Source organism: Anomaloglossus baeobatrachus, chromosome 3, assembly GCF_048569485.1.
Source record: "Anomaloglossus baeobatrachus isolate aAnoBae1 chromosome 3, aAnoBae1.hap1, whole genome shotgun sequence".
NCBI classification, from domain to species: Eukaryota; Metazoa; Chordata; class Amphibia; order Anura; family Aromobatidae; genus Anomaloglossus; species Anomaloglossus baeobatrachus.
Window position 1 is genome coordinate 332,053,223 of NC_134355.1, and position 26,245 is coordinate 332,079,467.

At 45.8% G+C, this 26,245-nt stretch overlaps 1 protein-coding gene across 1 annotated transcript in view; it reads right to left on the bottom strand.

Moving 5' to 3' along the window:
- The window catches only part of QRSL1 (glutaminyl-tRNA amidotransferase subunit QRSL1), a 58,481-nt gene that overhangs the window by 28,159 nt on the left and 4,077 nt on the right, over positions 1-26,245 (bottom strand). Inside the window, exons 2-4 of the mRNA XM_075338377.1 lie at positions 20,030-20,189; positions 19,625-19,723; positions 17,565-17,661 (exon numbers count right to left, since the gene is read on the bottom strand). Coding sequence (XP_075194492.1) covers positions 17,565-17,661; positions 19,625-19,723; positions 20,030-20,189 — 356 coding nt within the window. The remainder of the gene's footprint in view (positions 1-17,564; positions 17,662-19,624; positions 19,724-20,029; positions 20,190-26,245) is intronic.

Consider the following 26,245-nt stretch of genomic DNA (forward strand, 5'->3'; position numbering starts at 1 on the left):
CTTTAGTTTAACCCCTTCAGCCCCCGGGCACTTTCCGTTTTTGCGTTTTTGTTTTTTGCTCGCCTTCTTCCGAGAGCCGTAACTTTTTTATTTTTCCGTTAATCTTGCCATATGAGGGCTTGTTTTTTGCGGGACAAGTTGTACTTTTAAATGAAACCATAAGTTTTACCATATGGTGTACTGGAAACAGCAAACAAATTCCAAATGCGGAAAAATTGGAAAAAAAAAGTGTGATGGCACAATAGTTTTTGGGATGTTTTATTCACGGTGTTCACTATATGGTAAAACTGATGTGTGGGTATGATACCTGAGGTCGGTGCGAGTTTGTAGACACCAAACATGTATAGGTTTACTTGTATCTAAGGGGTTAAAAAAAATTCACAAGTTTGTCCAATAAAAGTGGCGCACGTTTTGCGCCATTTTCCGAAACACGTAGCATTCTTATTTTTTGGGATCTATGGCTCAGCGACGGCTTATTTTTTGCGTCTCGAGCTGACGTTTCTAATGGTACCATTTTTGCGCAGATGCTACGTTTTGATCGCCTGTTATTGCATTTTGCGTAAGGCTAGTTTCACACTTGCGCTATTTTGACGCAAACGGAATCCGTCACTAATGTACTACAGTTCATTTATTTACAGTGGAAGCGCGTTACTATGGCGCGTGTGTGTGTCATGCAGTACCCGCTTGTGTCCACATGATGTCGCGCTTCCACTGTAAATAAAAGAACTGTACTACATTAGTGACGGATTCCGTTTGCGTCAAAATAGCGCAAGTGTGAGTGGGTCCTAAAACTTGCGGCGACCAAAAAACGTAATTTTGGCGTTTGGTAAATGGCGTAGTGGCAAAAAAATTCCAATCAGATTAATTGATTTTATATTTTGATAGATCGGGCATTTCTGAACGCGGCGATACCAAATATGTGTATATTTATTTATTTTTTAACCCTTTTATTTTCAATGGGGGGAAAGGGGTGGTGATTTGAACTTTTAGGTTTTTTTTTATTTTTTAAAACTTTTTTTTTACTTTTTTTTATTTTACTAGTCCCCCTAGGGGGCTATAGCGATCAGCAATCCGATCACTATTATCTATCTGCTGATCACAGCTATACAGTTGTAAACAGCAGATACAGTCACTTTCTTATTCCCTCTGCTCCGTGCCGAGGGAAAATGAAAGTGAAACATCATAGCTGCAGGCGTCATCACATGACCCTGTGCTACAATGGCAACACACGCACGTGACTTCCGGTGGGGGCGGCGGTAAGTAAAAAACATGGCCGCGCGCATTTAGATCTTGCTGCCAGACTTTGGCAGCAAGATTTAAGGGGTTAATGGCTGCGGGTGGAATCGCTAGCAGGCACACGTCAGCTGTTGAAAACAGCTGATATGTGTGCCGACCGCCGCCGCCTGCCCGCGGCAGGGGGCGGGGCTTAACGGGACACACTCCATGACGGATATATCTGTCCATGGTCGTGAAGGGGTTAACAGAACATAAAAATCAATTTTCAATGTAGAAGTAGAACACGCCACACAATACCACTCCCATGATGTAGCAAAACAAAGGAAAAGGAGTCCAGTAAGTGTGCATTTTAGGGATAAAAGTTCAAAACTTATTTCTGGAGAAATTTTCAATAACAACTTATTTTCTAATTTTACTTGACACCATTGATACCCAATTGTCGACCTGATGTCACTAACTGTCACGTAGAAATTTTCTCTAACGTCGCCGACTGTCATGGCGAAGTCAGGTCCTGTTCAGATTGCAGATTCTGACCCTCCACCTGAGAGATTCTCTGGTGATTGGAAGCAACACAGGCATACTCTGGCATCGACCTTCTGTGTGCTGATTTATAGGCAGACTAGTAAGAGTTAATCTCTGCTAGTCTGCTCTCTTTGATCACCTGTTGTGAGGAAACCTATCACATCTGCTCTCCGACTATGGGCACTTCCTCCTATGGCACCTATAGCTTGACTTACGGTAGTTGGTCTGGTGTCTCAGACTATCTGGTGCTTGTAGTTCTAGATGCTCTGTGCGGTTGTAGAATTTACTCCAGTTGCATTTTGTAGTTCCTTCCTGCTCTTGTTTTCCTCCCGAATCTCTTATTGTCCTATCCTGTGTGTGTGCAGTGTGTCAGAGTTTTGGTTTTTCCTTGTCTTCATCTGTGTTTAACATCATAACTCCTGCCTAGTCCTTTATTGGTGGGAGAAGAAAATCAAATTAGGTCTGGTCAGGAGCAGGGCCAGGAACAGGACTCAGATGTTTCCACCATCAGGAGTATCCCTGAGATTAGGGATAGCATAGGGCCCCCTAGCGAGAGGGACAGCATAGGGGCCTCTATCCCTCAAGTCAAATCATGACAGTAACCTTTGTAAACTGGATTAACCTAAACAAAATGGCTTTCAGAAATAGATTACTCACAGTTGTATTATATGAAGAAAAAAGGAAAAAAAAAAAAAAAAAAAAGTGTATATGGATTTCACCCACACTGTTTACTTTACTACTAGATACATAAAAGCTCAATTGCTAAGTAAATCATTAGCTGAAAAAGATGGCATTGTGATGTCATCCAACATATTCCCTGAATGAAGGAAGTCCTCCAGAAAAAGATGGCTTTCATCCCACACAGGCAGTGAAAACATTTGTGGTTCAGTGTTGACAGCGAGGACTGGTGTCTGTCCCCAATAACTCTCTATGAGCAATAGAGACAAAAATTGCTCATATCACTGAACAACCAATGTCGTAATACACAATTACCAGCATTAAGCTGGGTTCACACTAAGCGACAACGACGTCGCTGTTACGTCACCATTTTCGGTGACGTAACAGCGACCTTGTAAGTCGCTGTTATGATCGCTGCTTAGCTGTCAAACACAGCAGAAGCAGCAGCGATCATAACGTCGCTGTGCTACATGTGCAGAGAGCAGGGAGCTGCGCTTAGGGCTGGCTCCTTGCTCTCCTAGGTACAGTACACATCGGGTTAATTAACCCGATGTGTGCTGCAGCTACATGTCACAGTGCAGAGAGCAGGGAGCCGCGCTTAGCGCTGGCTCCTTGCTCTCCTAGGTACAGTACATATCGGGTTAATTAACCCGATGTGTGCTGCAGCTACATGTCACAGTGCAGAGAGCAGGGAGCCGCGCTTAGCGCTGGCTCCTTGCTCTCCTTGCTACAGTATACATCGGGTTAATTACCTGATGTGTACTGCAGCTACATGTGCACAGAGCAGGAGCCGGCACTGGCAGCAAGAGCGGAGGCTGGTAACGAAGGTAAATATCGGGTAACCAGGGAAAGGTCTTCCCTTGGTTACCCGATGTTTACGCTGGTTACAGCTTACCGCAGCTGCCAGACGCCGGCTCCTGGTCCCTGCTCGCTTCATTTCGTCGCTCTCTCGCTGTCACACACAGCGATGTGTGTGTCACAGCGGGAGAGTGACGACCAAAAAATGAAGCTGGACATTCAGCAACGACCGGCGACCTCACAGCAGGGGCCAGGTCGTTGCTGGATGTCACACACAGCGACAGCGACGGGACGTCGCTGCAACGTCACAGAAAATGGTGACGTAGCAGCGACGTCATTGTCGTTGTCGCTGTGTGTGACACCAGCTTTACAGTGCCTACAAGTAGTATTCAACCCCCTGTAGATTTAGCAGGTTTGATAAGATGCAAATAAGTTAGAGCCTGCAAACTTCAAACAAGAGCAGGATTTATTAACAGATGCATAAATCTTACAAACCAACAAGTTATGTAGCTCAGTTAAATTTTAATAAATTTTCAACATAAAAGCGTGGGTCAATTATTATTCAACCCCTAGGTTTAATATTTTGTGGAATAACCCTTGTTTGCAATTACAGCTAATAATCGTCTTTTATAAGACCTGATCAGGCCGGCACAGGTCTCTGGAGTTATCTTGGCCCACTCCTCCATGCAGATCTTCTCCAAGTTATCTAGGTTCTTTGGGTGTTTCATGTGGACTTTAATCTTGAGCTCCTTCCACAAGTTTTCAATTGGGTTAAGGTCAGGAGACTGACTAGGCCACTGCAACACCTTGATTTTTTCCCTTTTGAACCAGGCCTTGGTTTTCTTGGCTGTGTGCTTTGGGTCGTTGTCTTGTTGGAAGATGAAATGACGACCCATCTTAAGATCCTTGATGGAGGAGCGGAGGTTCTTGGCCAAAATCTCCAGGTAGGCCGTGCTATCCATCTTCCCATGGATGCGGACCAGATGGCCAGGCCCCTTGGCTGAGAAACAGCCCCACAGCATGATGCTGCCACCACCATGCTTGACTGTAGGGATGGTATTCTTGGGGTCGTATGCAGTGCCATCCAGTCTCCAAACGTCACGTGTGTGGTTGGCACCAAAGATCTCGATCTTGGTCTCATCAGACCAGAGAACCTTGAACCAGTCTGTCTCAGAGTCCTCCAAGTGATCATGAGCAAACTGTAGACGAGCCTTGACATGACGCTTTGAAAGTAAAGGTACCTTACGGGCTCGTCTGGAACGGAGACCATTGCGGTGGAGTACGTAACTTATGGTATTGACTGAAACCAATGTCCCCACTGCCATGAGATCTTCCCAGAGCTCCTTCCTTGTTGTCCTTGGGTTAGCCTTGACTCTTCGGACAAGCCTGGCCTCGGCACGGGTGGAAACTTTCAAAGGCTGTCCAGGCCGTGGAAGGCTAACAGTAGTTCCATAAGCCTTCCACTTCCGGATGATGCTCCCAACAGTGGAGACAGGTAGGCCCAACTCCTTGGAAAGGGTTTTGTACCCCTTGCCAGCCTTGTGACCCTCCACGATCTTGTCTCTGATGGCCTTGGAATGCTTCTTTGTCTTTCCCATGTTGACCAAGTATGAGTGCTGTTCACAAGTTTGGGGAGGGTCTTAATTAGTCAGAAAAGGCTGGAAAAAGAGATAATTAATCCAAACATGTGAAGCTCATTGTTCTTTGTGCCTGAAATACTTCTTAATACTTTAGGGGAACCAAACAGAATTCTTGTGGTTTGAGGGGTTGAATAATAAATGACCCTCTGAATAAACTTTTCACAATTTAAAAAAAAAATAAAAAAAGAAATAACATTCTTTTTTGCTGCAGTGCATTTCATGCTTCCAGGCTGATCTACAGTCCAAATGTCAAGTTAATTCCGAATGTGTAAACCTGCTAAATCTGCAGGGGGTTGAATACTACTTATAGGCACTGTAGATAATAAGAGAATAAGCAGGACACTGCAGCTGGCACTGCCTGCGGCTCACACTGTCATGGACATTCCGAGACTAGCAATGTCATGCAGACCTTGTGCAGTTTCTACATCCTTAGTGAACCAAAAAAAAAAAAAAGAATGGACACAATAATGTTAACAACAAGATAAAATGATAGAGTTTGCAATTGTAACAAATCGTATGATAAAAGTTAAATATTGTGCCTTGAAAAAACAGTGCCTTGATAACATTTTCTAACCTTGTGAACTTCTCTAAAATTTTCAATGTTACACGCAAACAATTACATGGATATTATTGGGATTTTTTGCAATATACCAACACAAAGTACCAAGTATTTGTGAAGTGTAATGAAAATTATAAATGTTTTTTGTTTTTTTGTTTTTTTTAAATATTTGAAAAATCTAGATCTGAAAATTGTGACGTGCATTTGTACTCCGCTCCCTGTAGTCAGATACCCCTGAATAAAATCCTGAGGGGCCAGTTGCCTTCAGAAGTTTATTTTCAGTATAACTACAGAGGTTCGTTTGAGAGCATTAGGCCGGGGTCCCACTAGCGTATAACGTCTCTCGACTAGAGATGAGCGAACCTCTAGAGGCTCGAGTTCGGTTCATCGAACGGAGGCCGCGTTCGAGTTCGGTTCAGCGAACCCCATTGAAAACAATGGGAGGCAATCACAAACACATAAAAACACATAGAAAACACCTTCAAAGGTGTCTAAAAGGTGACAAACAACTCACAAGACAACAAAAACACATGGGAAAGTGACAAGGACAAATACTCATGCGAAAACAAAACAGCTGGACGAGGAAAAAGAGGAGGAGACACAGATATAGGCATGTCATGCCCTTCTAAAATCATGCAAAACACAGCAAGGGAACTCCAAGCACAGTCTCCCTTTTTTCCAAAAATTGGGTCACACAGACACCCCTTCAGTGGCATCACTTGTGCCCTAGTTGCAAACTTGACAGGTACATTTGCATCAAGCACATTCCAAATCCACAAACCTTTACTCTCCCCAGGAAGACACAGGGGTAGTAAATTCCTTGTGGATCCATGACTTGTTCATCTTGATGAACGTTAGTCTGTCCACATTGTCACTGGACAGATGCGTGCGCTTATCTGTCAGCACACACCCAGCAGCACTGAAGACACATTCAGAGACAACGCTGGCAGATGGACACGACAAGATCTCCAAGGCGTAAGTGGAGAGCTCAGGCCATTTTTTCAAGATTTGAAGCCCAAAATGAGCAAGGCTGCAGTTGCAAACTCATGGCATCGATGTTCATTTGGAGATATTCCTGTATCATCCTCTCCAGCCGTTGACTATGTGTCAGACTTGTTGTCTCTGGTGGCCTTGCAAAGGATGGTCTAAAAAAAATTATGAAACGATTCAATAAAATTGCTGTTACCAGCACCACAAACGGTGCTGCTGTTACGGTTAGACTGTTGATGATGAGACAGTCCCATGTTTGTCAAGTTACAACTGGGAGATTCACTGTGTGCACCACTGTTTGGTGGAAAAGCAGAGCTAAGATTGAGTAACAGCTTCTGCTGATACTCCTGCATACGTGCGTCCCTTTCTATGGCTGGAATTATGTCACAAAATTTGGACTTGTACCGGGGATCTAATAGTGTGGCAAGCCAGTAGTCATCAACACTTCTAATTTTGACAATCCGTGGGTTATGTTGTAGGTAGTGCAGCAAGAAGGCGCTCATGTGTCTTGCGCATCCAGGAGGACCAAGTCCTCGCTGTGTTTGTGGCATAGAGGTTCTAACCGTTTCTTCTTCCTCTGACATCTCCACCCAACCTCGTTCAACGGAAATTTGACCAAGGTCTCCCTCATCTGCTGAGTCTTCCATGTCCATCGAGAGTTCGTCCTCCATTTCTTCATGGTCTCCTGCACCTTCATCAACATTTTGGCTGCTATCATGCGCCCTTGTTAATCCCTCTTCCCCATCGTCCCATGCCTGCTGCCTTGGTGATGATGAACGTCTGGACCTTGTAGATGTTGGTATCCTTTGCGCATATGAATCCTCCTGTACTTCCTCCCCTTCCTCTTGTCCCACCCCCTGACTCCAAATAGTGTTTAGCGTGTGCTCCAGCATGTAAATGACTGAAATTGGCATGCTGATAATGGCATTGTCAGCGCTAAATATATTTGTCGCCATGTCGAAACTGTGCAGAAGGGTGCATAGGTCCTTGATCTGAGACTACTCCATCAGCGTGATCTGCCCCACCTCTGCATCTCGTTGGCCCAGGCTATACGTCATAACGTATTGCACCAGGGCTCGGCGGTGCTGCCACAGTCGCTGTAACATGTGGAGAGTCGAATTCCAGCGTGTCGCCACATCGCATTTTAGGCGATGAACCGGCAGGCCGAATGACTTCTGGAGCGATGCAAGTTGGTCAGCTGCGGCGGTTGAACGGCGGAAGTGAGCAGAGATTGACCGTGCCCTGTGCAGAAGCCCATCTAGGCCGGGATAGTGAGTTAAAAATTGCTGGACAACAAGGTTCAACACGTGAGCCATACAAGGCACGTGTGTCACCTTGCCACGGCGAAGGGCCGCACCCATGTTTGCAGCATTGTCGCACACGGCCTTCCCTGGCTGCAAGTTGAGTGGAGACAACCATTTACGAAACTCGGACCGCAGAGCTGCCCACAACTCCTCTGCTGTGTGACTCTTATTTCTAAGACATTTCAAGCTAAAGACCGCCTGAGGCCGTTGAGCTCTGCTGCCAGCATAGTAAGGAGGTGTGCAGGATTCCTTGTGCGCAGTTGCAACGCGGGTGGCCTGACCAGGCAGGCTTGGGTCGGAGGTGGAGGACCCAGACGAGGTTGAGGAGGCAGAAGCAGTGGAGGAACTTCTACATACAGAGGATTGACGCACAAGTCGTGGGGACTGCTTGTTGAGCAGACCCTTCTCCATCTATCACCATAGTTACCCAGTGCCCAGTCAGCGACATGTAACGCCCCTGTCCATGCTTACTGGTCCAAGTATCGGTGGTGAAATGCACCCGGTCACACACAGAGTTTCTCAAGGAAGCGGTGATGTTGTGTGCGACATGCTGGTGTAGCGCAGGCACACCTTTCTTGGAGAAGTAGTGGCGACTGGGCATCTGGTACTGGGGCACTGCGACGGACATAAGGTCTCGAAAATCCGCTGTGTCCACCAGGCGGTAAGGCAGAATTTCGGTAGCCAAGAGCTTACAGAGGGATAAAGTCAACCTCTTTGCTTTGTCATGGCTCGGAGGAAATGGCCTTTTATTTGTCCACATCTGAGGGACCGAGATCTGGCTGCTGTGTGGAGACGGTGGTGAGTAGGGTGTCCCTGAAAAACTGCAGGTCTGTGAGGAAAGTGCAGGCGAAACATGATGTTGCCTTCATCCAAAGTTGGTGCTTTCGATGTCTGAGAGAGCTGTACACCAGCACTTGTTTCCCCTTTAAAACCAACTGACGACCTACGAAGCAAACTGCCTGTTGAGGTTAAAGTGGTGGAAGATCTGCGTGGAAGAACAGGTTTGACAGCTGTCCCCACAGTCATAGAAGATGAAGAGCACGCGGATGCACTGGAAGGGGCAGGCGGTGGATGGCCCGCTCCGCTAGGACGCATTGCAGCACGGTGAGCTTCCCACTGGGACTTATGCTTGTTATTCATGTGACGATTCATGGAAGAAGTTGTCAAACTGGTGAGGTTTTGGCCTCTACTCATAGATTGCCGACAAATTTTACAGATCACGTGATTTGGGACAAGGACCAGGCTAGGCAAGGCTTAGAGAACATGCGACCTGCAGAGCCACCCCGACTTGTGCTCAGAGGCAGAGTGGTGGATGAGGATGCACTTGTTGACATGCTTCCAGTACTCCGACTCTGTCCAGGAAGGCGCAAGGTAACTTTGTCATCAGTTGCATCCTCCTCCACCGCCTCTGGTGACCTCCTTGAGTGCCCGACTGAGGGTCGACAGTATGTGGGATCTAGAACTTCATCATGAAGCGTTGTGTTTGCACTCCCCTCGCCCTCAGACCTAACCTCTTCCTGCCCTGACTTAATACTTAAGTTGTTATCCCAATCTGGTATCTGCGTCTCATCGTCATCGGTATGTTCCTCATTGTCTCCACCAACAGGTGTTACAGTTTGGGAATGAGGCTCTACATTATGCTCTGAAACTTGGTCATCAGGGCCTGAATCTGACTCACAAAAGGTTCTGGGCATCACTGTAGACCATTTCCTGGTCTGTACTCACTGTAGCTTGGGAGCAGACCTCTGATTCCCAGCCTATAGTGTGACTGAACAGCTCTGCAGACTCAGCCATCTCTGTTACACCATACTCTGCAGGGCGGGTGGAGACTTGAGAGCTGGGAGAAAGCAAGTGCGATTGGGAAGACAACTCAGAGGACTGTTGTTTTTTGGATTTTGAAGTTGAGCTGGAGACGAGGCCACTCGTTGGAGCACTTGAGATCCATTCAAGCATGTGTTTTTTTTGTGCATCGTCTACCTCTGTTCCAGTTGTTTTGTTCTGTAAAAAAGGGAGCACATCGGATTGTCCACGGAAAGTAGTAGACATCTTACTTTTGCTGGAAGATGGCCAATCTTCAGCAGATGTTAATGTACCTGTCTCACCTTCCCCACGGACACAAACTTTTTTTCCTTTTCCAACACGCCTGTTCCCCTTTCCACCAGCATCTGTCCTTTTGCCACTCATTTTGTTAATGACAAGATTGGCCACTTAAAATGTGGTAGCAAAAATTGAGAAGTGGTGTAGATTGCAGACGTGGTCTAGCTTTATTGTCAGCTGAAGAACCAACACTGACTATCCCTGACAATGCAACTATGGCCCTAAAACTGGCAGCACTGTTTGCTATAAAAATATCGTAGCAAAATGTGCTGGAGGTGGTGGAACTTGCTTGGCACTAGTGGGACACAAAATTAGTATAGCAGACACTTTTTGAATGCCACTAAGTGTCAGCACTGTTTGCTATAAAAAATAGCTTAGCAAAAATGGGCAGGTGGGTACAGTGCCCCCCCCCCCCCCCCCCCCCCCACCCCCCCCCCCCCCCCCCCCCCCCCCCCCCCCCCCCCCCCCCCCCCACCCCCCCCCCCCCCCCCCCCCCCCCCCCCCCCCCCCCCCCCCCCACCCCCCCCCCCCCCCCCCCCCCTCCCCCCCCCCCCCCCCCCCCCCCCCCCCCCCCCCCCCCCCCCCCCCCCCCCCCCCCCCCCCCCCCCCCCCCCCACCCCCCCCCCCCCCCCCCCCCCCCCCCCCCCCCCCCCCCCCCCACCCCCCCCCCCACCCCCTTCTGTGGGTACCAGGACAGGAAAGGAAGCCTCACTTTCTATCCCTCCTAATGATAGATGCAGCAAGGAATTCCGGATCTGAGGTACACAGATGCTGTTATCTGAAGCTGTATACAGCGTTTGCACGACCCAGCCTGTCAGCTATGGCTCTGAGCACCTGCAAATAAGCCCTGGAAAGGGCTGAAACGAAAACTGTAGTCCCTAATCTGTACAGCGCTGTGTTACGACCAGGACCTGGGACAGCAACGTGAGCGGTGATTGTCACCCACACGCAGAAAGCACATAATGGCGGCGTGAGGGAAAATGGACGTATTAATAAGGCAAGGACATGTGACATTCACAGCCTATGACACATGCCCTTGCTTGTCTGGCAAAAAGTACACTTAACTGCGTGTGTGTTTGTGATTGGCTGACATCCTGGCCCGCCCCACTGCATGTGCGCTTGGGGGGGGGGGAGGCGATCGGCATTCTATCAGCATCACAGATCTAAACCGCGTCCCCCCAGCACACTATACGCTGAAATTTGATAATAGTGTGAATCACAGTGACTCACACTATTACAGTGAAAATCCAGCTAGTAAATAGCTAGGCTTTTTGCTGATCGAACCGTTCTCAAACGTAACTTGAGCGAGCGAGCTTTTAGCAAAAAGCTCGAGTTCGATCTCGAGCACCCCCCAAAATCGCTCGAACATGAAATTGGTGAACCTCGAACATCGCTCATCTCTACTCTCGACATTCAGTGAGAGAGCATTGGATGTGATATGCTAATGACATTCTGCTCAGGTTCTGCTGTGAGTGTCATGCAACTGTGATCCAATTATGCTTTGGAGCCACCAAGGATCCTGTTGCAGGACAGAAGAAGACGATCATCCATCTCCTCATCTGTAAAGGCTAGCTCAGCAACTACAGCTACTTGGCCGAATTTGCCTATACCCACTCCACCTCCTTTAATGGAAACCTGACTTGGCAGTTCTATTTATTGGCGTTTCTAGCTGATCTTAATAATTTTTACATTGTTCAGATGTTTATTTTGTATATTGGGTATCAATAGGAGGGTTTTACTTGGGTCATTGTCTTTTGGATGATCCTAGGTATTGGACTGCACTATAAGAATCTTTAAGGCTGTTTGGAGGGATACATATTTTATAGTTTCCTTATTTTACAAATGCTAATTTTTGCTTCCGACATAATTCAGGTTTTGCCCTCTCCCACACGGTTGTTGGGAGGAGTGTATTGTCCATTACATATGCTGGCTGAGGGGCTCCCTCCAGATGATTAGCTTCACTTTCACTTTATCCTAGTAGGTCCTAGGCTGGTTCCTGCACCTGTTTGTAAGCTCTCTCATTTTCCTGCTCTCCTTTTCCTCTTAATTGTTTTTCGTCTCTATTAGAGATGAGCAAACCTGAGATTTGGTATTCGAACTTCCATGACAAAACTGAGTTCAGGTTCACAGTTCCGGTGAACGTATGAACTTCACTTGCACGAGCATGACTGTGCTCAGGTACGCTTGGTGCTCAGTCCTGTACGAGCTGCTTGCAGTGTTTGAACGGCTCGCACACGGAGTAACAACAGCATGATCGGATGTAGTGTATATACACACACACATATATATATATTATATTATATATATACACACACACACACACACACACAGTCATATGAAAAAGTTTGGGCACCCCTATTAATGTTAACCTTTTTTCTTTATAACAAATTGGGTTTTTGCAACAGCTATTTCAGTTACATATATCTAATACATGATGGACTCAGTAATATTTCTGGATTGAAATGAGGTTTATTGTACTAACAGAAAATGTGCAATCTACATTTAAACTAAATTTGGCAGGTGCATAAGTATGAGCACCCTTATCAATTTCTTGTTTTGAACACTCCTAACTACTTTTTACTGACTTACTGAAGCACTAAATTGGTTTTGTAACCTCATTGAGCTTTGAACTTCATAGGCAGGTGTATCCAATCATGAGAAAAGGTATTTAAGGTGGTAACTTGCAAGTTGTTCTCCTATCTGAATCTCCTATAAAGAGTAGCAACATGGGCTCCTCAAAACAACTCTCAAATGATCTGAAAACAAAGATTATTCAACATAGTTGTTCAGGGGAAAGATACAAAGAGTTGTCAGAGATTTAAACTGTCAGTTTCCACTGTCAGGAACATAGTAAGGAAATGGAAGAACACAGGTACAGTTCTTGTTAAGCCCAGAAGTGGCAGGCCAAGAAAAATATCAGAAAGGCAGAGAAGAAGAATGGTGAGAACAGTCAAGAACAATCCAGAGACCACTTCCAAAGACCTGCAACATCATCTTGCTGCAGATAGTGTCACTGTGCATCGGTCAACAATGCAGCGCACTTTGCACAAGGAGAAGCTGTATAGGAGAGTGATGCGAAAGAAGCCGTTTCTGCAAGCACGCCACAAACAGAGTCGCCTGAGGTATGCAAAAGCACATTTGGACAAGCCAGTTATATTTTGGAAGAAGTTCCTGTGGACCGATGAAACAAAGATTGAGTTGTTTGGTCATACAAAAAGGCGTTATGCATGGAGGCAAAAAAATCCCCACGGCATTCCAAGAAAAGCACTTGCTACCCACAGTAAAATTTTGTGGAGGTTCCATCATGCTTTGGGGCTGTGTGGCCAATGCCGGCACCAGGAATCTTGTTAAAGTTGAGGGTCGCATGGATTCAACTCAGTATCAGCAGATTCTTGACAATAATGTGCAAGAATCAGTGACGAAGTTGAAGTTACGCAGGGGATGGATATTTCAGCAAGACAATGATCCAAAACACCGCTCCAAATCTACTTAGGCATTCATGCAAAGGAACAATTACAATGTTCTGGAATGGCCATCCCAGTCCCCAGACCTGAATATCATTGAACATCTGTGGGATGATTTGAAGCGTGCTGTCCATTCTCGGCGACCATCAAACTTAACTGAACTGGAATTGTTTTGTAAACAGGAATGGTCAAGAATACCTTCATCCAGGATCCAGGAACTCATTAAAAGCTACAGGAAGCGACTAGAGGCTGTGATTTTTGCAAAAGGAGGATCTACAAAATATTAATGTCACTTTTATGTTGAGGTGCCCATACTTATGCACCTGTCAAATTTAGTTTAAATGCAGATTGCACATTTTCTGTTAGTACAATAAACCTCATTTCAATTCAGAAATATTACTCAGTCCATAATTTACTAGATATATGAAACTGAAATAGCTGTTGCAAAAACCCAAATTGTTATAAAAGAAAAAAAGGTTAACATTAATAGGGGTGCCCAAACTTTTTCATATGACTTTTTATATATATATATATATATATATATATATATATATATATATATATATATATAAATTAGGGAAAAACTCTGCCCACCCACCCAAGGAAGTGATCTGTATATGGCTGGCTGCATGTGGGCGAGACCCGAACTGCCCAATTAGTGACTTCCATTGGGGTTCAGGTCAAATTCAGGTCCCAAACTGAACTTTAAATTAAGGTCGGCTAACTCCGCCGAACCAAACTTCAACAGGTCCGCTCATACCTAGTCTCTATCCTTTTCTCCTTCTTCTACCAGAAGATACTTCTTTCTTTTTCACCCCCCCATTTAATGTCTAAGCAGGTAAAGTCTGAGATTCATGTTGGCTCACTTAATCGAAAGAGTTTTCATAGCCCTGAAAAATGCTGTATTCTCCTGAATATGCAATAGAGTAACTGATTACAAATAGTCTTTTTACAAGAAACTTAATATTGTACAGGCAAACCCTTTTAAGACACGCTTCCAATAATTTACCATTCTCCCTCTCCTGGCTCGAAATCCTTTGGGACATGTATTTTGATATCAAGTTCACTTCCTTGGCAGTTTATTGAGTCTCACACTGATGAGGAAGGCATATTTTTGTTGCTCAATGGCCAAGTTACTTGCCTAATTCTTTACTTTTGCATTTCTATGTCTTCCTGATGTGGGTCAATGCTCTTCGCTCTTACATTATCTTGATTTAGAAGAGCATACAGAATACACGCTAATTTTAAGAGGTGATGTTAACGTATCTCTAGAACCTTCGGTAGATATATCAAAGTCAACTTCGTGTATGCCACAAACTACATTACAACGTATTAGACGGGAGCTTCATGAACATCAGTTGATTGGCATCTGCCGTCTTCTACACCCATCAGACAGGGATGATACAAACTACTCTTCAGTATATGATACTTATTCGCACATAGCTTAGTACGTCATCAAACAAACTACATTTAGGCTGTTTTCACACATCCGGTTTTTGCAGTGTGGCTCAATCCGGCTCAAAAACCTATGCAACGGATGCGGCGAAAAAAAACGGATCCGTTGCATAAGTTTTTCCATGCGGCCCGTCCGTTTTTTGACGGATGCAGCTTGATTCTGAGCATGCGCAGTGCAAAAAAAAACGCATCCGGCATCCATAGGCTTGCATTGTAAATCGCGCCACACAAAAAAACGTGCCAGGCAATGTTCCATCTGGCCGCCGCATGGGCTAAATATTCCGCATCTGGCAAAAAACGGACGCAACACAAGGCCATGCGGCACAGTACGGCGCTAATGCAAGTCTATGCAGAAAAAAAACGCAACCGGCGGCAAAAAAAATGGTTGCGTTTTTTCTGCAAAGCGCCGTATTGTGCCGCTCAGCAAATACCGGATGTTTGAAAGCAGCCTGACTTGTTCATGTCTCAAATGATAAAATTTCTGTCTCAAACTGTGTTTTAGTCACTCTAAAGGCCACTTTACACGCAACGACATCGCTAACGAGATATCGCTGGGGTCACGGAAATCGTAACGCACATCCGGCCTCGTTAGCGATGCCGTTGCGTGTAACACGTACGAGCGACCGCTAACAGTCTCACTTACCTCAAATATCGTTGATCGTTGACATTTTCCAAATGTCGTTGAACTTCTGGGACGCAGGTTGTTCATCGTTCCTGAGGCAGCACACATCGCTACGTGTGACAACCCGGGAACGACGAACAACATTGTTCCTGCGTCCTCCCGCAATGAGGTGGGAGTGTCGATAATGCGGCTGCTCTCCGCCCCTCCACTTCTATTGGTGGGCTGCTGTGTGATGTCGCACAAACCTCCCCCTTAGAAAAGAGGTTGTTCGCCGGCCACAGCGACGTCGTTAGTAAGGTATGTGTGTGTGATGCGCAGTACCGATATTGTCCGTCACGGGCAGCAATTTGCCTGTAACGCATGAACGACGGGGGCGGGTGCGATCGCTAGCGACATCGCTGGCAATGTCGCAGCGTGTAAAGCAGCCTTTAGGGTATGTGCGCACGTTGCTTTTTACCTGCTTTTTACCTGCTTTTTTGCTGCTTTTTCTTCTGCGCTGTTTAATGCCAAAATGGATGTGTTCTTCTATTCAAGCAAAGTCTATGGGAATTTGGGTTTCTTGTTCACACTATGTTGTTCAAAATGCTGCCTTTTTGTGGCAGAACTTTGGTCAAAAACTCAGCTGTGCAGTGCAAAACCCAAATGGCAAAAACAATTGACATGCTGCTTCTTTGAAAAGCTGAGTTTTTGACCAAAGTTCTGCCTCAAAAAGGCAGCATTTTGAACAACATAGTGTGAACAAGAAACCCAAATTCCCATAGACTTTGCTTGAATAGAAGAACACATCCATTTTGGCATTAAACAGCGCAGAAGAAAAAGCAGCAAAAAAGCAGGTAAAAAGCAGGTAAAAAGCAACGTGCGCACATACCCTTACTCTCATCTTATTACTTACTTGTCTCATCTAATTCCCAGGCATAGGCATTGGATACTAAATATGGCATTACTCAATGACCAGACAACTACCTGAGAAATCCAGAAGTCTCTAAAGGACTATTTCATCACCAACTCTACAGAGGTGATGGCTCCAAATATAATCTGGGAGGCTCAAAAATGTGTGGTCAGGTGAATCTTATTAAACATGGATCTAAAATGGGAGTGAGTTTTAGCAATCAATGAGCTGCTGGCCAACATTCGTACACTTGAAATCCGCCCTAAGGGCCTCCCTGATCACGCTACAGAAGTTTTTCTCATCCAGAAAAGAGAAGAGTTAAAATCCCTACTATCTCATAGACCTAGGTGCTCCTGGCCAAATGTCCAAGACACTTTTACAAATTTGGTAATAAAAGCAGTAGAAAACTTGCCAGAGCCTTGAGGATTCAACTATCAAAGAAATTTATTCCATTCATCCAAATCTCTTCAGGTAATAAAGCTATTTTGCCTAAGCACTTTGCCTCTCCTTTAAGGAGTTTTGCACTTCTCTATATCCTAAAGCATGGTACTCGACTGAGGTCAATAAACAATGTACAATGCTGCTGTGTTCCACCTGTACATCTTCTAGTTCTGGTCACTGTCGGAGCAGTTTTCAGCTCTTCGTAGAAGTGCTAGGTGTCAGACCCACACTCATATTGATGACCAATCCTGTGGATAGATGACCAATCAAAAAGTCCTGTAGAACCCCTTTAAGTGGGCAATTCCAAACATTTCACTGTTATAGAAGATAATGGTAGACACACCGGCCAGGTATATGTAGGTGCTCAGTGGTAGATAAACAAAATGAAGAGTAGTTGATTAGCATAGCACTGAAATGCATATAACACGAGGTTTATTAGAGTGATGCAGCAATATATCTGTTCAAGTAGAAAAACCATCATTTTGCACACACTGAGGCATTCTGCTTATTTCACCGGTTTGATTTTTGGGTGCCATGTCGCTTCTCAGTGCTTTTTAGCCAGTAGTAACATGTAGATTGGCATATTTTTCTCTGAAATGCATTGGCGTTTTCGAAAAAACATAGTTGGACGGGTCAGGGATCACAGAGAAACAAGACTAGTCTGGAGCCGTCCCTGGCCAAATTCTCCCAGCACTGGTTTTCTTTTAATGAACATAGTTTTCTCTGAAATGCTCTGCCCGCAACAAGATCCCTTTATTTCATTTTTCATTAATTCAATAAAATTACCAGCAAAACTGTATTCTGTGATGACTAGTCTAGTTATAAATCATGTATGATTTGGACAGTCATGTTATGAGCTAATTACTTACCCCATACCAAATTCATCCAGATTTGTTTTTCCCATAAGCACTGCTCCTTGATCGAGAAGTCTTTGGACAACTGTAGCATTATAGGGGGGGATATATCCTGAGGGATCAAAGCAGCAAGAATACTAGCGGTTAGATTTGTACAAATATCCTAGACTCTGAAACACCTACATGTGGCTGACGCTCTGATGACCCGTTGGAGGTTCCATTGAGGATTTCAGTGTTTTGATGGTGAGAACAGAGCAGCATCTTGCATTATTTTGAATGTTAAAAGGAACACCTCATGAGGTTTTGTCATATAATCCGAGAGCTGCAAGATACAGGAAAAGAGACTACGAATCCAACGATGTATCACTCAGTTTACTGAGTGCAGCAGTTCTGACACAATCAGAGTTTTTAGATTTAGTATGCAACAAAGGGGAAAAAGCTGCCCCCACCCACATGAGGCTCTGTATGTACAATGTCTATAGATAGTGAGCTGCTAATCACATCAGGGGGCCTCTATCTGACCTAGTCCACCAATGATAATCTCCTGAAGCTAAAACAAACATTGCAAATAAACAACAGCACCATAAGAGACACATCACTGAAATCTTGGTGTAAACCCTTACAGCACGCTGTCTGAAGATTACATAGTATAAACTTCTTGACAGATTCCCCTTAAATCTGATAGAACCGCCATTACCCGTTTTACCGTATATACTTGTATTAGCAGAGTTTTCGGCCCATTTTTTTAAGCTGAAAATGCCCCCCCTCGGCTTATACTCGCAAAAAAAATTACACATATTCTCACCTGTCCTCCGTTCCCGCGGTGACCTCAGCTGCTTCTTGTAGACCGCAAGGCACGTAGACCCCTCCATGATAGCGTCTGATGCACAGGGCTGCAGAATGCAGTCATGTCTTTACTACAGATGAATGCTTTACAGCGGCGGCAGTGCAGCAAAGCATTCAACTGCTGTAAAGCGCTGACAGTAGCGGTGGCCCCGTGCGCACTGCTGCCGCCGTAAAGCATTCAACTGCTGTAAAGCCATGATGGCATCCTGCGGTGTGATCATCAAGGGGTGCTTCTTACAGACTGCAGGCACATAGACTCCTCCGTGATCGTGTCCTGTACACGGGGCCGCCGCTGCTGCCGTCATGTCTTTACTGCAGTTGAATGCTTTAATGCACCGCTGCCGCCATAAAGCATTCAACTGCAGTAAAACCACGATGGCAGCCTGTAGCCCCGTGCATTGGACGCGAACACGAAGGGGTCTAAAAGAAGCAGCTGAGGTCAACACGGGAATGAAGGACAGGTGAGAATAATTTTTATTTCATAATAGAGGGGAAGGGGACTGATAGGAGGACATTACTGTAGGGCACATTACTAGAGGGAACAGCAGGAAAAGAGGGATGGGACTCAGCACCAATTCTGTATGATAAAACTTGGAATCTTTATTTAAAAAATTAAAACGATCACAGGTCATCCAGAAAAAACGCCATGCGGCTTGATGCGTTTCGGACGGAAAGGGGGGGATTAAAACCAGTATGATTAAGGACTGGTTTTAATCCCCCCTTACCGTCCGAAATGCGTCAAGCCGCATGGCGTTTTTTCTGGATGACCTGTGATCGTTTTAATTTTTGAAATAAAGATTCCAAGTTTTATCATACAGAATTGGTGCTGAGTCCCATCCCTCTTTTCCTGCTGTTGCCTTGGATCACGGACCTGCCTGTCCGGGGGACTACAAGCATCCACTCCAGCCTGAAGGACATCACACGGGTGAGCTGAAATCCATATTTTTACATTACTAGAGGGCCCAAGGAAGGGGCACAAAATGGGCACATTACTACAAGTGGGGACAAGGAAGGGGCACAGTACATTTTATTGGGGTTTATTTTTCTTTTTGAAACTTCCCAGTAGCTGCTGCATTTCCCTCCCTAGGCTTATACTCGAGTCAATATGGTTTCCCAGTTTTTTGTGGTAGAATTGGGGGCCTCAGCTTATACTTGGGTCGGCTTATACTCGAGTATATACGGTATTTGAACACGGCCTTCCAACAATACTCCTTAACATTTATACTCACCTTTTAGCATTTTTGATGCACATGTTGTCTCTATATTTTTGGTGCTAAAGTTGTCTTTAATTGCAATAGGAATTCCATCTAAAACCCCAAGGGGTTTACCTGTAATGTAATATGGTAAAAAATAAATACAAGATCGAGAGTCCCAAACAAAAATACAGTGAATAGGTACAGGACACTCCATTATATTGATAATAATACTATATTAATAACATGTTAAATAACCAAAGCAATCACACTCTTTATACAGCGGGATCAGGATCTCATCATGTACTAGCAACATTTTTTATTTTTATATCCGTTTGTATTTTTGATTTGTAGGCGAATGCTTGGTGGTTCACACATTTTCTATACCTTTGTCTTTACATTCTAGTATAGAGTAACCCGCTTTGCACTATTAAATCCTACCTTGTTGAAAACGCTTGTCTGCCTCTGCCGCCTGTTTTAGGGCAACCTCTTCAGTTACAGTAATGTAACAATTGAGAAATGATGTTTCCTTAATAAACGATAGGCACTTCTGGCATAGCTCTGTAGGATTCAGTTGTCCAAGTCTAAAGGCAGCAGCTGCCTGTGGAGCACAAGATACAACGTCAGAGACTATTCCCAATGCTATGGAGGTAACGCACAAACAGAGACGTTCTGCAGTGTTTTAATATGCTGCTTTATTGCATTGGCAATTTCTACAAGTCTGCCTGTGGTAAGGGAGTAGAAATCTACAAAACCTTAAAGGGATTGTCTGCAAATTGTAAAACCCCTAATAATAGAACTAGGGAACTTAAAATAAAACAATACTCACCTCCCAGACAGGCCCCATTCTCAGCGCTGTGTACCCTGCCGTTTTGTTTTTGTACCAACAGTCAGTGTTTCTTCTAGTTTGACTTGGACGAAATGTGAACAATACAAGAAATTAATGGATGCCGATTGGCTGCAGCGGTCATCCGACACCCCAACTGGATGATGATGGCTGGAAACCGGCAGAGAACGTAGCACCGAGTATGGAGGAGCGGTGCCGGTCTGGAGGGAGATAAATACTGAGTATGGAGGAGCGGTGCCGGTCTGGAGGGAGATAAATACTGAGTATGGAGGAGCGGTGCCGGTCTGGCAGGAGATAAAGACTGAGTATGGAGGAGCGGTGCCGGTCTGGAGGGAGATAAATACCGAGTATGGAGGAGCGGTGCCGTTCTGGGAGGAGATAAAGACTGAGTATGGAGGAGCGGTTCCAGTCTGGGAGGAGATAAAAACTGAGTATGGAGGAGCGGTGCCAGTCTGGGAGGAGATAAATACTGAGTATGGAGGAGTGGTGCCGGTCTGGGAGGAGATAAATACTGAGTATGGAGGAGTGGTGCCGGTCTGGGAGGAGATAAAAACTGAGTATGGAGGAGCGGTGCCGGTCTGGGAGGAGATAAATACTGAGTATGGAGGAGTGGTGCCGGTCTGGGAGGAGATAAATACTAAGTATGGAGGAGCGGTGCCGGTCTGGAGGGAGATAAATACTGAGTATGGAGGAGCGGTGCTGGTCTGGAGGGAGATAAAGACTGAGTATGGAGGAGCGGTGCCGGTCTGGGAGGTGATAAAGTTGATGAAAACACAAATGGTAAAAACAGACACATCAACCAAGCAAAACAAACATCTGAATGAGGTTTTGGGGATCAGACGTCTGTATTTTCAGTCAGTGTGCTGAACAATGTAATAACTGGTGTGCATGTACAGAACAATGATTTTCCACATGGACCAATAATGCGTGTGAATAAAACGAGCCAGACCAACACATGCTGCAATTTCTTAATTTATTTTTTAATTATAATTAAAAAATAAATTAAGAAATTGCAGCATGCGTTGGTCTGGCTTGTTTTATTGACCAGACTAGAGCAGGTAAATGCAGAAGTCCTATAAGGATGAGGCACATGGCCCTGCTTACACAAACAGTTATGTCTGAAATTTGTGGAAATAAATAGCTGACTTTTTTGTATGGTCGTTTGAACCGGTCCTAATTGTGTGCCCCATTTTTTTGCCTTAAAAAGTGGTTTAAAAGAAAGCCATCTAATAGACGGCATGTAAACTTAAAGGAATCTGTCAGCAGCTTTTTGCTATGTAAGCTGAGAACAGCATGCTGGAGGGGTTATAAAACAAAAAGCAACTGTGCCTCTCTTATCAGTGTGTGTGCTATTGTTAACTTAAACAAACAGCTTTATTACCCTGTGTTTAACATTGCAGGACTAGGGGGTGCTTCACACACAGCGAGCTCGCTGCCGAGATCGCTGCTGAGTCACGCTTTTTGTGACGCAGCAGTGACCTCATTAGCGATCTCGCTGTGTGTGACACTGAGCAGCGATCTGGCCCCTGCTGCGAGATCGCTGCTCGTTACACACAGCCCTGGTTCGTTTTCTTCAAAGCCGCTCTCCTGCTGTGACACACAGATCGCTGTGTGTGACAGCAAGAGAGCGACAAATGAAGCGAACAGGGAGCAGGAGCCGGCGTCTGACAGCTGAGGTAAGCTGTATCCAAGATAAACATCGGGTAACCAAGGTGGTTACCCGATATTTACCTTAGTTACCAGCCTCCGCAGCTCTCACGCTGCCTGTGCTGCCGGCTCCGGCTCTCTGCACATGTAGCTGCTGTACACATCGGGTTAATTAACCCGATGTGTACAGCAGCTAGGAGAGCAAGGAGCCAGCGCTCAGTGTGCGCGGCTCCCTGCTCTCTGCACATGTAGCTGCATTACACATCGGGTTAATTAACCCGATGTGTACTGTAGCTAGGAGAGCAAGGAGCCAGCGCTTAGTGTGCGCGGCTCCCTGCTCCCTGCTCACACTGGTAACTAATGTAAACATCGGGTAACCATACCCGATGTTTACCTTAGTTACCAGTCTCCGCAGCTTCCAGACGGCGGCTCCGTGCAAGCGCAACGTCGCTTGCACGTCGCTGCTGGCTGGGGGCTGGTCACTGGTGAGATCTGCCTGTTTGACAACTCACCAGCGACCATGTAGCGATGCAGCAGCGATCCTGACCAGGTCAGATCGCTGGTCGGATCGCTGCTGCATCGCTAAGTGTGAAGGTACCCTAGCTGGGATGTGGAGAGCAGTCCAACACGTTCCTGCTGTGACTGACACCTTACAGTCCATGAACAATCTCTATTGAGAGCCTGTTGGGGGCAGGACAGTTCCCTGGGCTCAGCTACATGCTTAAGGCTATGTGCGCACACTGCAGATTTACCGCGGATTTTACTGCAGAAAATATGTCTAACATTGCTGTAGTTATTCCCCTATAAAACCTATGCGTATAAAAAAATGCTGTACGCACACTGCATTTTTTTTTGATACCTGCAGATTTACCCACGGATTTTCCGATGCGGAATTAACGAGCCTGTCACTTCTTTTCTGCAGGTACCTGCGGTTTTTGCCATAGATAATGGTAAAAAAAAAAAACGCAGGGACCAACCCGTGGCAAAAACGCATCAAATCGCGAATTTTTCTTAAGAAGAGTCCATTTTCTAGTGCGCAGATAGCCTTAAGCCCGCTTTACACGCTTCAATATATCTCACAATCCGTCGTTGGGGTCAAGTTGTAAGTGACGCACATCCGGCATCGTTTGTGAGGTATCTGCGTGTGACACCTAAGTGCGATCAGGATTGAACGCAAAACCGTTGATCGCAAACACATCGTATCTTTGTCTAGAATTGAACGCTTTGTTGCACGAACCTAGTCAATTGTAACGTGTGACATCCCTCATACGATTTTGGTGTCTGATGCTATGTGCGCAGGTGTGCGCTCTGCACCGCAGCTTAAAAAAGGTCCGCTTCAGAGCGCAGCTGAAAAGCTGCGTTCTGAAGCGCCTCACAATGTCTGTCATTCACTAATCTCTGTCAGTCAGTCACTATCTCTGTCCCTCTCTCTCTGTCCATGTCAGTCTATCCCTCTTACCCCATCTCTCATATACTCACTGATCCCCGATCCCCGGCGCGGCGCTGCACGGCATTCACACTGCTCCGGCGGCTTTTACTATTTTGAAAAAGCCGGCCGCCCATTAAACAATTTCGTATTCCCTGCTTTCCCCGCCCGCCGGCGCCTATGATTGGTTGCAGTGAGACACGCCCCCACGCTGAGTGACAGGTGTCACACTGCACCCAATCACAGCAGCCGGTGGGCGTGTCTATACTGTGCAGTGAAATAAATAATTAAATAATTTAAAAAAACGGCGTGCGGTCCCCCCCAATTTTAAAACAGCCAGATAAAGCCATACGGCTGAAGGCTGGTATTCTCAGGATGGGGAGCTCCACGTTATGGGGAGCCCCCCAGCCTAACAATATCAGCCAACAGCCGCCCAGAATTGCCGCATACATTAGATGCGACAGCTCTGGGACTGTACCCGGCTCTTCCTGATTTGCCCTGGTGCGTTGGCAAATCGGGGTAATAAGGAGTTATTGGCAGCCCATAGCTGCCAATAACTCCTAGATTAATCATGTCAGGCATCTCCACGAGATACCTTCCATGATTAATCTGTAAGTGACAGTAAATAAACACACACACCCGAAAAAATCCTTTATTAGAAATAAAAAACACAAACATATACCCTGGTTCACCACTTTAATAAGCCCGAAAAAGCCCTCCATGTCCGGCGTACTCCAGGATGGTCCAGCGTCGCTTCCAGCTCTGCTGCATGGAGGTGACCGGAGCTGCAGCAGACACCGCCGCTCCTATCACCTCCACACAGCAACAGAAGACAGCCGCGCGATCAGCTGAGCTGTCACTGAGGTTACCCGCTGTAAGCTGATCGCGCGGCTGTCTTCAGTTGCTGTGTGGAGGTGACAGGAGCGGCGGTGTCTGCTGCAGCTCCGGTCACCTCCATGCAGCAGAGCTGGAAGCGACGCTGGACCATCCTGGAGTACGCCGGACATGGAGGGCTTTTTCGGGCTTATTAAAGTGGTGAACCAGGGTATATGTTTGTGTTTTTTATTTATAATAAAGGATTTTTTCGGGGGTGTGTGTTTATTTACTGTCACTTACAGATTAATCATGGAAGGTATCTCGGGGAGACGCCTGACATGATTAATCTAGGACTTATTGGCAGCTATGGGCTGCCAATAACTCCTTATTACCCCGATTTGCCAACGCACCAGGGCAAATCGGGAAGAGCCGGGTACAGTCCCAGAACTGTCGCATCTAATGTATGCGGCAATTCTGGGCGGCTGTTGGCTGATATTGTTAGGCTGGGGGGCTCCCCATAACGTGGAGCTCCCCATCCTGAGAATACCAGTCTTCAGCCGTTTGGCTTTATCTGGCTGGTTTTAAAATTGGGGGGGACCGCACGCCGTTTTTTTAAATTATTTAATTATTTATTTCACTGCACAGTATAGACACGCCCACCGGCTGCTGTGATTGGGTGAAGTGAGACACCTGTCACCCAGCGTGGGGGCGTGTCTCACTGTAACCAATCATAGGCGCCGGTGGGCGGGGAAAGCAGGGAATACGAGATTGTTTAATGGGCGGCCGGCTTTTTCAAAATAGTAAAAGCCGCCGGAGCAGTGTGAATGCCGTGTAGCGCCGCGCCGGTGATCGGTGAGTATGAGAGAGGGCTGCTAACTTCAGTCACTCAGGGGATTAGCGGTAACCGGTGAGCCCTTCACTGGTGACCGCTAATCAGGATGTGGCACAGACAGAGCCGCAGCATGACAATGAAGTCGGGTGAGGTTCACCCGAGTTCATTCTGACAGTGCGGCTCTGTCTGTGTCTGCTGTCATCTGCCATTAAGCTCTGCTACATGGCTGTCTGTGGCTGCTGTCAGCAGCCATGTAGCAGAGCTGAATGGCAGATGACATAGTAAAAACGCATCCCTACACATTACACACGCTTGGCAAGTCAATAAATAAAAAAAAAAAAAAAGGTGCCCAATGCATACGTCACAGAACACATGATCTAAAGGATCGCACACAAAATTGATCAATTTAACATAGACTACTAACGCACGTGTGACAGCAAATGAACGACCAACGTGAAATCTCATAGATCCCGTATGCAACCTGGGCGTGTCACATCGCAAATGCGATTGTACAACTAATTGCAACGTGTAAAGCAGGCTTAAGACTCAATTCTTTGATTATGTGAGAACGGCTGCACCCAGTAATCTATATGATACATCGTTGGATTCAGTATCTCATTGCCTACATAATGTTGCTCTCAGATGAGGTAGCAAAAATCTGCTGACAGATTCCCTTTAAGGGACATTTACACTGCAAGATAATTGTGAACTAGTGTAGTTAAAAGCACTAATGTCAAAATGATCTTGTCCATGTAAACAGGCTGCCGATCACCCAATGAATGGGCAAAATTATCTTTTATGAAGCATAACCAAATATCAATCTCGGCTATGCATCATGAGTAAACCGGACTCACACTGCTGAGAACAATGTTTGCCTATGGACACTGAGCGGTCTAGTATATATTCCTCAGTGCGCATAGTTTGCTTTGGTCTGACAGGCATTCAAACGACTGCCGATTGATAAAGGTTTACCACATGGCAACTGTATTGTGCCGCCGGTTTATGTAAACAGACTAGACAGTCTCATGAAGGAACTAGATTTGAGCCAACCCAACCCTCTGATCGAAACGCGTTGGTTTTCCTTACTAA